Here is a 13408-nt window from a genome sequence, read left to right as displayed (position 1 = left end):
TTCAATTGAAGTCTGCAAAGTGCATTTCATCCTGACCTGAATTTTGCCTTCGAGAGCATCGTCCTTGAGAGAGCAGGCAGCCTCCAGCCCCAGGGAGAAGAATGGGGATGAGAGATGGACATTCTTGAGGGTGACGACTGTGTCCATGTGAGGCGGGTGTCTCACCTCAGCGGTTCCTGCCACACACGGGAGAGAAACTACAGTTGAATACTAAATGTGAGTATTATTGTTGCATTAAATATTAATTGCAGGGAAAATTGAAGGAGGGGGATAAAACCCAGGCTGTTCCTATCAATCAACTGCAGAGTAGGTGAGCCAATTGACCTGGAGCATCCCAAATATTCAACCACAGATTTGGCAACTGACCTATTTCATAATAGGTTCATTGTGCACATTTCAGCAACTGGTACATTTCAGAAGGGGCAACTGATCACTCTGGGCGTTCCCTTTCCAACAGTGTCAGAGGGAGGAATGGAGTTGTTGGGTAATACCCAGCTCCACCCGTCACAGCCAGCCAAGGAGACGGTAATACCCAGCTCCACCCGTCACAGCCAGCCAAGGAGACGGTAATACCCAGCTCCACCCGTCACAGCCAGCCAAGGAGACGGTAATACTCAGCTCCACCCGTCACAGTCACCCAAGGAGACGGTAATACCCAGCTCCACCCGTCACAGTCAGCCAAGGAGACGGTAATACCCAGCTCCACCCGTCACAGTCAGCCAAGGAGACGGTAATACCCAGCTCCACCCGTCACAGCCAGCCAAGGAGACGGTAATACTCAGCTCCACCCGTCACAGTCACCCAAGGAGACGGTAATACCCAGCTCCACCCGTCACAGCCAGCCAAGGAGACGGTAATACCCAGCTCCACCCGTCACAGTCAGCCAAGGAGACGGGAGTTAACCAGCTCTACCCGTCACAGTCAGCCAAGGAGACGGTAATACCCAGCTCCACCCGTCACAGCCAGCCAAGGAGACGGGAGTTACCCAGCTCCACCCGTCACAGCCAGCCAAGGAGACGGGAGTTACCCAGCTCCACCCGTCACAGCCAGCCAAGGAGACGGTAATACCCAGCTCCACCCGTCACAGCCAGCCAAGGAGACGGTAATACCCAGCTCCACCCGTCACAGCCAGCCAAGGAGACGGTAATACTCAGCTCCACCCGTCACAGTCAGCCAAGGAGACGGTAATACCCACCTCCACCCGTCACAACCAGCCAAGGAGACGGTAATACCCAGCTCCACCCGTCACAGTCAGCCAAGGAGACGGTAATACCCAGCTCCACCCGTCACAGCCAGCCAAGGAGACGGTAATACCCAGCTCCACCCGTCACAGCCAGCCAAGGAGACGGTAATACCCAGCTCCACCCGTCACAGCCAGCCAAGGAGACGGTAATACCCAGCTCCACCCGTCACAGTCAGCCAAGGAGACGGGAGTTAACCAGCTCTACCCGTCACAGTCAGCCAAGGAGACGGTAATACCCAGCTCCACCCGTCACAGTCAGCCAAGGAGACGGTAATACCCAGCTCCACCCGTCACAGTCAGCCAAGGAGACGGGAGTTAACCAGCTCTACCCGTCACAGTCAGCCAAGGAGACGGTAATACCCAGCTCCACCCGTCACAGCCAGCCAAGGAGACGGGAGTTACCCAGCTCCACCCGTCACAGCCAGCCAAGGAGACGGGAGTTACCCAGCTCCACCCGTCACAGCCAGCCAAGGAGACGGTAATACCCAGCTCCACCCGTCACAGTCAGCCAAGGAGACGGTAATACCCAGCTCCACCCGTCACAGTCAGCCAAGGAGACGGGAGTTACCCAGCTCCACCCGTCACAGTCAGCCAAGGAGACGGGAGTTACCCAGCTCCACCCGTCACAGTCAGCCAAGGAGACGGGAGTTACCCAGCTCCGCCCGTCACAGTCAGCCAAGGAGACGGGAGTTACCCAGCATATTCCTAAGTCAGTCGTAGTGGATGGAACGTCCGCAACATTCCTAGCGTTAAGTCACTGAAATAATTAGCAGCAGACCAAGCAATCTACATCAATCACTTTTCATAATAATCTCAAAAGGCAACTATTTGCCAAGGTGTCCCAAACGTTCTTCAGAAGGAATAACTGATCAGTGAATCACATTCTCTATGTGATCCTTGGATTGTTTCAAGCGTAAGTCAGACATATCAGTTTATGGGGGTAGAAATAAGTGCCGAATGGTATGGGCCGAGAGGCCTTCTGCAGTTTCCTTTATTCTCGTGTTATTATGTTCTTAATCCCTCAAGCTGTGTGAGATCCTGGAGGTGTGTATGTCTGACTCGTGGTGTGTATATCAAGGAGGACACGAACCCCATGAAGTCAAGCATTAACTTGCGTACACACGAGCACCATCTGTACTATAACTTGAGTACACACGAGCACCATCTGTACTATAACTTGAGTACACACGAGCACCATCTGTACTATAACTTGAGTACACACGAGCACCATCTGTACTATAACTTGCGTACACACGAGCAGCATCTGTACTATAACTTGAGTACACACGAGCACCATCTGTACTATAACTTGAGTACACACGAGCACCATCTGTACTATAACTTGAGTACACACGAGCACCATCTGTACTATAACTTGAGTACACACGAGCACCATCTGTACTATAACTTGAGTACACACGAGCACCATCTGTACTATAACTTGAGTACACACGAGCACCATCTGTACTATAACTTGAGTACACACGAGCACCATCTGTACTATAACTTGCGTACACACGAGCACCATCTGTTCTATAACTTGAGTACACACGAGCACCATCTGTACTATAACTTGAGTACACACGAGCACCATCTGTACTATAACTTGAGTACACACGAGCACCATCTGTACTATAACTTGAGTACACACGAGCACCATCTGTACTATAACTTGAGTACACACGAGCACCATCTGTACTATAACTTGAGTACACACGAGCACCATCTGTACTATAACTTGAGTACACACGAGCACCATCTGTACTATAACTTGCGTACACACGAGCACCATCTGTACTATAACTTGAGTACACACGAGCATCATCTGTACTATAACTTGAGTACACACGAGCACCATCTGAACTATAACTTGCGTACACACGAGCACCATCTGTACTATAACTTGAGTACACACGAGCACCATCTGAACTATAACTTGAGTACACACGAGCACCATCTGTACTATAACTTGAGTACACACGAGCACCATCTGTACTATAACTTGAGTACACACGAGCACCATCTGTACTATAACTTGAGTACACACGAGCATCATCTGTACTATAACTTGAGTACACACGAGCACCATCTGTTCTATAACTTGAGTACACACGAGCACCATCTGTACTATAACTTGAGTACACACGAGCACCATCTGTACTATAACTTGAGTACACACGAGCACCATCTGTACTATAACTTGAGTACACACGAGCATCATCTGTACTATAACTTGAGTACACACGAGCACCATCTGTACTATAACTTGAGTACACACGAGCAGCATCTGTACTATAACTTGCGTACACACGAGCACCATCTGTACTATAACTTGAGTACATACAAGCATCATCTAAATCCATAACATGTGTGCACACGAGCAGCATCTATAACTTGTGTACGGTAGGACCAGAGGACACGGTAGGACCAGAGGACACGGTAGGACCAGAGGACACGGTAGGACCAGAGGACACGGTAGGACCAGAGGACACGGTAGAACCAGAGGACACGGTAGGACCAGAGGACACAGTAGGACCAGAGGACACGGTAGGACCAGAGGACACGGTAGGACCAGAGGACACGGTAGGACCAGAGGACACGGTAGGACCAGAGGACACAGTAGGACACGGTAGAACCAGAGGACACGGTAGGACCAGAGGACACGGTAGGACCAGAGGACACGGTAGGACCAGAGGACACGGTACGACCAGAGGAAACGGTAGGACTAGAGGACATGGTAGGACCAGAGGACACGGTAGGACCAGAGGACACGGTAGGACCAGAGGACACGGTAGGACCAGAGGACACGGCAGGACCAGAGGACACGGTAGGACCAGAGGACACGGTACGACCAGAGGACACGGTAGGACCAGAGGACACGGTAGGACTAGAGGACACGGTAGGACCAGAGGACACGGTAGGACCAGAGGACACGGTAGGACCAGAGGACACGGTAGGACCAGAGGACACGGTAGGACCAGAGGACACGGTACGACCAGAGGACACGGTAGGACCAGAGGACACGGTAGGACCAGAGGACACGGTAGGACCAGAGGACATGGTAGGACCAGAGGACACGGTAGGACCAGAAGACACGGTAGGACCTGAGGACACAGTAGGACCTGACGACACGGTAGGACCTGAGGACACGGTAGGACCTGACGACACGGTAGGACCTGAGGACACGGTAGGACCAGAAGACACAGAGGACACGGTAGAACCAGAGGACACGGTAGGACCAGAGGACACGGTAGGACCAGAGGACACGGTAGGACCAGAGGACACGGTAAGACCGGAGGACATGGTAGGACCAGAGGACACGGTACGACCAGAGGACACGGTAGGACTAGAGGACACGGTAGGACCAGAGGATACGGTAGGACCAGAGGACACGGTAGGACCAGAGGACATGGTAGGACCAGAGGACACGGTAGGACCAGAAGACACGGTAGGACCTGAGGACACAGTAGGACCTGACGACACGGTAGGACCTGAGGACACGGTAGGACCTGACGACACGGTAGGACCTGAGGACACGGTAGGACCAGAAGACACAGAAGGACCAGAGGACACGGTAGGACCAGAGGACACGGTAGGACCTGAGGACACAGTAGGACCAGAGGACACGGTAGGACCTGAGGACACAGTAGGACCAGAGGACACGGTAGGACCTGACGACACGGTAGGACCTGAGGACACGGTAGGACCTGACGACACGGTAGGACCTGACGACACGGTAGGACCAGAAGACACAGAAGGACCAGAGGACACGGTAGGACCAGAAGACACAGAAGGACCAGAGGACACGGTAGGACCTGAGGACACAGTAGGACCAGAGGACACAGTAGGACCTGAGGACACAGTAGGACCAGAGGACACGGTAGGACCTGAGGACACAGTAGGACCAGAGGACACGGTAGGACCAGAAGACACGATAGGACCAGAGGACACAGAAGGACCAGAGGACACGGTAGGACCAGAAGACACGATAGGACCAGAGGACACAGAAGGACCAGAGGACACGGTAGGACCAGAGGACACTGTAGGACCTGAGGACACAGAAAGGACCTGAGGACACGGTAGGACCAGAGGACACGGTAGGACCAGTTGACATTGTAGGACCAGAAGACACAGTAGGACCAGAGGACACGGTAGGACCAGAGGACATTGTAGGACCAGAAGACACGGTAGGACCAGAGGACACGGTAGGACCTGAGGACACGGTATGACCAGAGGACACAGTAGGACCAGAGGACACAGTAGGACCAGAGGACACGGTAGGACCAGAGGACATTGTAGGACCAGAAGACACGGTAGGACCAGAGGACACAGTAGGACCAGAGGACACGGTAGGACCAGAGGACACGGTAGGACCTGAGGACACGGTAGGACCAGAGGACACGGTAGGACCAGAGGACATTGTAGGACCAGAAGACACGGTAGGACAAGAGGACACAGTAGGACCAGAGGACACAGTAGGACCAGAGGACACGGTAGGACCAGAGGACACGGTAGGACCAGAGGACACTGTAGGACCAGAAGACACGGTAGGACCAGAGGACACGGTAGGACCAGAGAACACGGTATGACCAGAGGACACGGTAGGACCAGAGGACACGGTAGGACCAGAGGACACGGTAGGACCAGAGGACACGGTAGGACCAGAGGACACGGTAGGACCAGAGGACACGGTACGACCAGAGGACACGGTAGGACCAGAGGACACGGTAGGACCAGAGGACACGGTAGGACCAGAGGACACGGTAGGACCAGAGGACACGGTACGACCAGAGGACACGGTAGGACTAGAGGACATGGTAGGACCAGAGGACACGGTAGGACCAGAGGACACGGTAGGACCAGAGGACACGGTAGGACCAGAGGACACGGTACGACCAGAGGACGCGGTAGGACTAGAGGACACGGTAGGACCAGAGGACACGGTAGGACCAGAGGACACGGTAGGACCAGAGGACACGGTAGGACCAGAGGACATGGTAGGACCAGAGGACACGGTACGACCAGAGGACACGGTAGGACTAGAGGACACGGTAGGACCAGAGGACACGGTAGGACCAGAGGACACGGTAGGACCTGAGGACACAATAGGACCAGAGGACACGGTAGGACCTGAGGACACAGTAAGACCAGAGGACACGGTAGGACCTGACGACACGGTAGGACCTGAGGACACGGTAGGACCTGACGACACGGTAGGACCTGAGGACACGGTAGGACCAGAAGACACAGAAGGACCAGAGGACACGGTAGGACCTGAGGACACAGTAGGACCAGAGGACACGGTAGGACCTGAGGACACAGTAGGACCAGAGGACACGGTAGGACCAGAAGACACAGAAGGACCAGAGGACACGGTAGGACCAGAGGACACAGTAGGACCAGAGGACACGGTAGGACCTGAGGACACAGTAGGACCAGAGGACACGGTAGGACCAGAAGACACGATAGGACCAGAGGACACAGAGGGACCAGAGGACACGGTAGGACCAGAGGACACGGTAGGACCTGAGGACACAGAAAGGACCTGAGGGCACGGAAGGACCAGAGGACACGGTATGACCAGAGGACACAGTAGGACCAGATGACATTGTAGGACCAGAAGACACAGTAGGACCAGAGGACACGGTAGGACCAGAGGACATTGTAGGACCAGAAGACACGGTAGGACCAGAGGACACGGTAGGACCAGAGGACACGGTATGACCAGAGGACACAGTAGGACCAGAGGACACAGTACGACCAGAGGACACGGTAGGACCAGAGGACACGGTAGGACCAGAGGACACGGTAGGACCAGAAGACACGGTAGGACCTGAGGACACAGTAGGACCTGACGACACGGTAGGACCTGAGGACACGGTAGGACCTGACGACACGGTAGGACCTGAGGACACGGTAGGACCAGAAGACACAGAAGGACCAGAGGACACGGTAGGACCAGAGGACACGGTAGGACCTGAGGACACAGTAGGACCAGAGGACACGGTAGGACCTGAGGACACAGTAAGACCAGAGGACACGGTAGGACCTGACGACAAGGTAGGACCTGAGGACACGGTAGGACCTGACGACACGGTAGGACCTGAGGACACGGTAGGACCAGAAGACACAGAAGGACCAGAGGACACGGTAGGACCAGAAGACACGGTAGGACCTGAGGACACGGTAGGACCAGAGGACACGGTAGGACCTGAGGACACGGTAGGACCAGAGGACACGGTAGGACCAGAAGACACAGAAGGACCAGAAGACACAGAAGGACCAGAGGACACGGTAGGACCAGAGGACACAGTAGGACCAGAGGACACGGTAGGACCTGAGGACACAGTAGGACCAGAGGACACGGTAGGACCAGAAGACACGATAGGACCAGAGGACACAGAAGGACCAGAGGACACGGTAGGACCAGAGGACACGGTAGGACCAGAGGACACGGTATGACCAGAGGACACAGTAGGACCAGATGACATTGTAGGACCAGAAGACACAGTAGGACCAGAGGACACGGTAGGACCAGAGGACATTGTAGGACCAGAAGACACGGTAGGACCAGAGGACACGGTAGGACCAGAGGACACGGTATGACCAGAGGAAACAGTAGGACCAGAGGACACAGTAGGACCAGAGGACACGGTAGGACCAGAGGACACGGTATGACCAGAGGACACAGTTGGACCAGAGGACACAGTAGGACCAGAGGACACGGTAGGACCAGAGGACACAGTAGGACCAGAGGACACGGTAGGACCAGAGGACACGGTAGGACCAGAGGACATTGTAGGACCAGAAGACACGGTAGGACCAGAGGACACAGTAGGACCAGAGGACACGGTAGGACCAGAGGACATTGTAGGACCAGAAGACACGGTAGGACCAGAGGACACGGTAGGACCAGAGGACACGGTATGACCAGAGGACACGGTAGGACCAGAAGACACGGTAGGACCAGAGGACACGGTAGGACCTGAGGACACGGTATGACCAGAGGACACAGTAGGACCAGAGGACACAGTAGGACCAGAGGACACGGTAGGACCAGAGGACATTGTAGGACCAGAAGACACGGTAGGACCAGAGGACACAGTAGGACCAGAGGACACGGTAGGACCAGAGGACACGGTAGGACCTGAGGACACGGTAGGACCAGAGGACACGGTAGGACCAGAGGACATTGTAGGACCAGAAGACACGGTAGGACCAGAGGACACAGTAGGACCAGAGGACACAGTAGGACCAGAGGACACGGTAGGACCAGAGGACACGGTAGGACCAGAGGATATTGTAGGACCAGAAGACACGGTAGGACCAGAGGACACGGTAGGACCAGAGGACACGGTAGGACCAGAGGACACGGTAGGACCAGAGGACACGGTAGGACCAGAGGACACGGTAGGACCAGAGGACACGGTAGGACCAGAGGACACGGTACGACCAGAGGACACGGTAGGACCAGAGGACACGGTAGGACCAAAGGACACGGTAGGACCAGAGGACACGGTAGGACCAGAGGACACGGTACGACCAGAGGACACGGTAGGACTAGAGGACACGGTAGGACCAGAGGACACGGTACGACCAGAGGACACGGTAGGACTAGAGGACATGGTAGGACCAGAGGACACGGTAGGACCAGAGGACACGGTAGGACCAGAGGACACGGTAGGACCAGAGGACACGGTACGACCAGAGGACGCGGTAGGACTAGAGGACACGGTAGGACCAGAGGACACGGTAGGACCAGAGGACACGGAAGGACCGGAGGACACGGTAGGACCAGAGGACATGGTAGGACCAGAGGACACGGTACGACCAGAGGACACGGTAGGACTAGAGGACACGGTAGGACCAGAGGACACGGTAGGACCAGAGGACACGGTAGGACCTGAGGACACAATAGGACCAGAGGACACGGTAGGACCTGAGGACACAGTAAGACCAGAGGACACGGTAGGACCTGACGACACGGTAGGACCTGAGGACACGGTAGGACCTGACGACACGGTAGGACCTGAGGACACGGTAGGACCAGAAGACACAGAAGGACCAGAGGACACGGTTGGACCTGAGGACACAGTAGGACCAGAGGACACGGTAGGACCTGAGGACACAGTAGGACCAGAGGACACGGTAGGACCAGAAGACACAGAAGGACCAGAGGACACGGTAGGACCAGAGGACACAGTAGGACCAGAGGACACGGTAGGACCTGAGGACACAGTAGGACCAGAGGACACGGTAGGACCAGAAGACACGATAGGACCAGAGGACACAGAAGGACCAGAGGACACGGTAGGACCAGAGGACACGGTAGGACCCGAGGACACAGAAAGGACCTGAGGGCACGGTAGGACCAGAGGACACGGTATGACCAGAGGACACAGTAGGACCAGATGACATTGTAGGACCAGAAGACACAGTAGGACCAGAGGACACGGTAGGACCAGAGGACATTGTAGGACCAGAAGACACGGTAGGACCAGAGGACACGGTAGGACCAGAGGACACGGTATGACCAGAGGACACAGTAGGACCAGAGGACACAGTAGGACCAGAGGACACGGTAGGACCAGAGGACACGGTAGGACCAGAGGACACGGTAGGACCAGAAGACACGGTAGGACCTGAGGACACAGTAGGACCTGACGACACGGTAGGACCTGAGGACACGGTAGGACCTGACGACACGGTAGGACCTGAGGACACGGTAGGACCAGAAGACACAGAAGGACCAGAGGACACGGTAGGACCAGAGGACACGGTAGGACCTGAGGACACAGTAGGACCAGAGGACACGGTAGGACCTGAGGACACAGTAAGACCAGAGGACACGGTAGGACCTGACGACACGGTAGGACCTGAGGACACGGTAGGACCTGACGACACGGTAGGACCTGAGGACACGGTAGGACCAGAAGACACAGAAGGACCAGAGGACACGGTAGGACCAGAAGACACAGAAGGACCAGAGGACACGGTAGGACCTGAGGACACAGTAGGACCAGAGGACACGGTAGGACCTGAGGACACAGTAGGACCAGAGGACACGGTAGGACCAGAAGACACAGAAGGACCAGAGGACACGGTAGGACCAGAGGACACAGTAGGACCAGAGGACACGGTAGGACCTGAGGACACAGTAGGACCAGAGGACACGGTAGGACCAGAAGACACGATAGGACCAGAGGACACAGAAGGACCAGAGGACACGGTAGGACCAGAGGACACGGTAGGACCTGAGGACACAGAAAGGACCTGAGGGCACGGTAGGACTAGAGGACACGGTATGACCAGAGGACACAGTAGGACCAGATGACATTGTAGGACCAGAAGACACAGTAGGACCAGAGGACACGGTAGGACCAGAGGACATTGTAGGACCAGAAGACACGGTAGGACCAGAGGACACGGTAGGACCAGAGGACACGGTATGACCAGAGGACACAGTAGGACCAGAGGACACAGTAGGACCAGAGGACACGGTAGGACCAGAGGACACGGTATGACCAGAGGACACAGTAGGACCAGATGACATTGTAGGACCAGAAGACACAGTAGGACCAGAGGACACGGTAGGACCAGAGGACATTGTAGGACCAGAAGACACGGTAGGACCAGAGGACACGGTAGGACCAGAGGACACGGTATGACCAGAGGACACAGTAGGACCAGAGGACACAGTAGGACCAGAGGACACGGTAGGACCAGAGGACACGGTAGGACCAGAGGACACAGTAGGACCAGAGGACACGGTAGGACCAGAGGACACGGTAGGACCAGAGGACATTGTAGGACCAGAAGACACGGTAGGACCAGAGGACACAGTAGGACCAGAGGACACGGTAGGACCAGAGGACATTGTAGGACCAGAAGACACGGTAGGACCAGAGGACACGGTAGGACCAGAGGACACGGTATGACCAGAGGACACGGTAGGACCAGAGGACACGGTAGGACCAGAGGACACGGTAGGACCAGAGGACACGGTAGGACCAGAGCACACGGTATGACGAGAGGACATTGTAGGACCAGAAGACACGGTAGGACCAGAGGACACGGTAGGACCAGAGGACACGGTAGGACCAGAGGACATGGTAGGACCAGAAGACACGGTAGGACCAGAGGACACGGTAGGACCAGAGGACACGGTAGGACCAGAGGACACGGTAGGACCAGAGGACATGGTAGGACCAGAAGACACGGTAGGACCAGAGGACACGGTAGGACCAGAAGACACGGTAGGACCAGAGGACATGGTAGGACCAGAAGACATGGTAGGACCAGAGGACACAGTAGGACCAGAGTACATGGTAGGACCAGAGGACATGGTAGGACCAGAAGACACGGTAGGACCAGAGGACACAGTAGGACCAGAGGACATGGTAGGACCAGAGGACACGGTATGACCAGAGGACACAGTAGGACCAGAGGACACAGTAGGACCAGAGGACACGGTAGGACCAGAGGACACGGTAGGACCAGAGGACACGGTAGGACCAGAGGACACGGTAGGACCTGAGGACACGGTAGGACCAGAGGACATGGTAGGACCTGAGGACACGGTAGGACCAGAGGACACGGTAGGACCTGAGGACACGGTAGGACCAGAGGACATGGTAGGACCTGAGGACACGGTAGGACCAGAGGACACGATAGGACCAGAGGACACGGTAGGACCAGAGGACACGGTAGGACCAGAGGACACGGTAGGACCAGAGGACACAGTAGGACCAGAGGACACGGTAGGACCAGAGGACACGGTAGGACCAGAGGACACAGTAGGACCAGAGGACACGGTATTACCTGCTGGAGGACGGGGCTCGCTGCTAGTGTGGTGTTAGTCACCTGCTGGTGGACGGGGCTCGCTGCTAGTGTGGTGTTAGTCACCTGCTGGTGGACGGGGCACGCTGCTAGTGTGGTGTTAGTCACCTGCTGGAGGACGGGGCACGCTGCTAGTGTGGTGTTAGTCACCTGCTGGAGGACGGGGCACGCTGCTAGTGTGGTGTTAGTCACCTGCTGGAGGACGGGGCACGCTGCTAGTGTGGTGTTAGTCACCTGCTGGTGGACGGGGCACGCTGCTAGTGTGGTGTTAGTCACCTGCTGGTGGACGGGGCACGCTGCTAGTGTGGTGTTAGTCACCTGCTGGAGGACGGGGCACGCTGCTAGTGTGGTGTTAGTCACCTGCTGGAGGACGGGGCACGCTGCTAGTGTGGTGTTAGTCACCTGCTGGTGGACGGGGCACGCTGCTAGTGTGGTGTTAGTCACCTGCTGGTGGACGGGGCACGCTGCTAGTGAGGTGTTAGTCACCTGCTGGAGGACGGGGCACGCTGCTAGTGTGGTGTTAGTCACCTGCTGGAGGACGGGGCACGCTGCTAGTGTGGTGTTAGTCACCTGCTGGTGGACGGGGCACGCTGCTAGTGTGGTGTTAGTCACCTGCTGGTGGACGGGGCACGCTGCTAGTGTGGTGTTAGTCACGTGCTGGTGAGCGGGGCACGCTGCTAGTGTGGTGTTAGTTATCTGTGTCAGAAGGTGGACTTTCCAGCTCCCTTGTGCACTGATGTGAGTGTGCACATGAGAGGAGAGACCCATGCTCAGGGGTGTTCACGGGGCACAAGTTTGAGATGTACTCAACCTCGACAGTCATGATAGGTGTCTACGGGCAGCCCTTGACAAGAGGTTTCCAGCAAAGATAAAGTGGTCGCTGTGGCATGTCTGTAAGGGAAGCTGTAGCAAAAAAATTAATTCATGTTAATTTTTTAACAAGTGTAAAAGAAGAGGGGGGGGGGGGGTTGGAGGGTCAACGGCCGTGAGCCGATCCTCCCACAACCAGCCCACTTGTGCCATGTTGTAGAAGATTGTGCTGCCTCGAGGCGAGTCGGGATTCGTCGAGGCACCAGGCACCTGGAAATGCTTGTCTGTGATTGGTGCATATGAAAACGTATTTTAAACGTAAACGATTGTTAACGTAATTGAATTGTTGCTGACTGCTGTGGACATTCAATTAACGTAGTTGTTATTGAATTCAAGTAATGTACTTTTACTATTGTTGTTTGTGTCTTGAGAAATAAGTGTTAATGTAAAACTTGATAGTGGGGTTATTAGTGATGAATCACCCACCTAGTTACTCTTGTTATCTCACAGAAAGGG

General features: G+C 55.3%; 1 protein-coding gene across 1 annotated transcript in view; it reads right to left on the bottom strand.

Annotated features, from left to right (window-relative positions):
- LOC123766095 (uncharacterized) overlaps positions 1–13408 on the bottom strand; it is a 902969-nt gene that overhangs the window by 496714 nt on the left and 392847 nt on the right. Inside the window, exon 22 of the mRNA XM_069321294.1 lies at positions 37–176. Within this exon, the coding sequence (XP_069177395.1) occupies positions 37–176 (140 nt within the window). The remainder of the gene's footprint in view (positions 1–36; positions 177–13408) is intronic.

This window comes from Procambarus clarkii, chromosome 9 (genome assembly GCF_040958095.1).
Source record: "Procambarus clarkii isolate CNS0578487 chromosome 9, FALCON_Pclarkii_2.0, whole genome shotgun sequence".
In the NCBI taxonomy this organism is placed as follows: Eukaryota; Metazoa; Arthropoda; class Malacostraca; order Decapoda; family Cambaridae; genus Procambarus; species Procambarus clarkii.
Note: the sequence above shows the minus strand (reverse complement) of the source record. Positions and strands in the feature narration are given on the sequence as shown.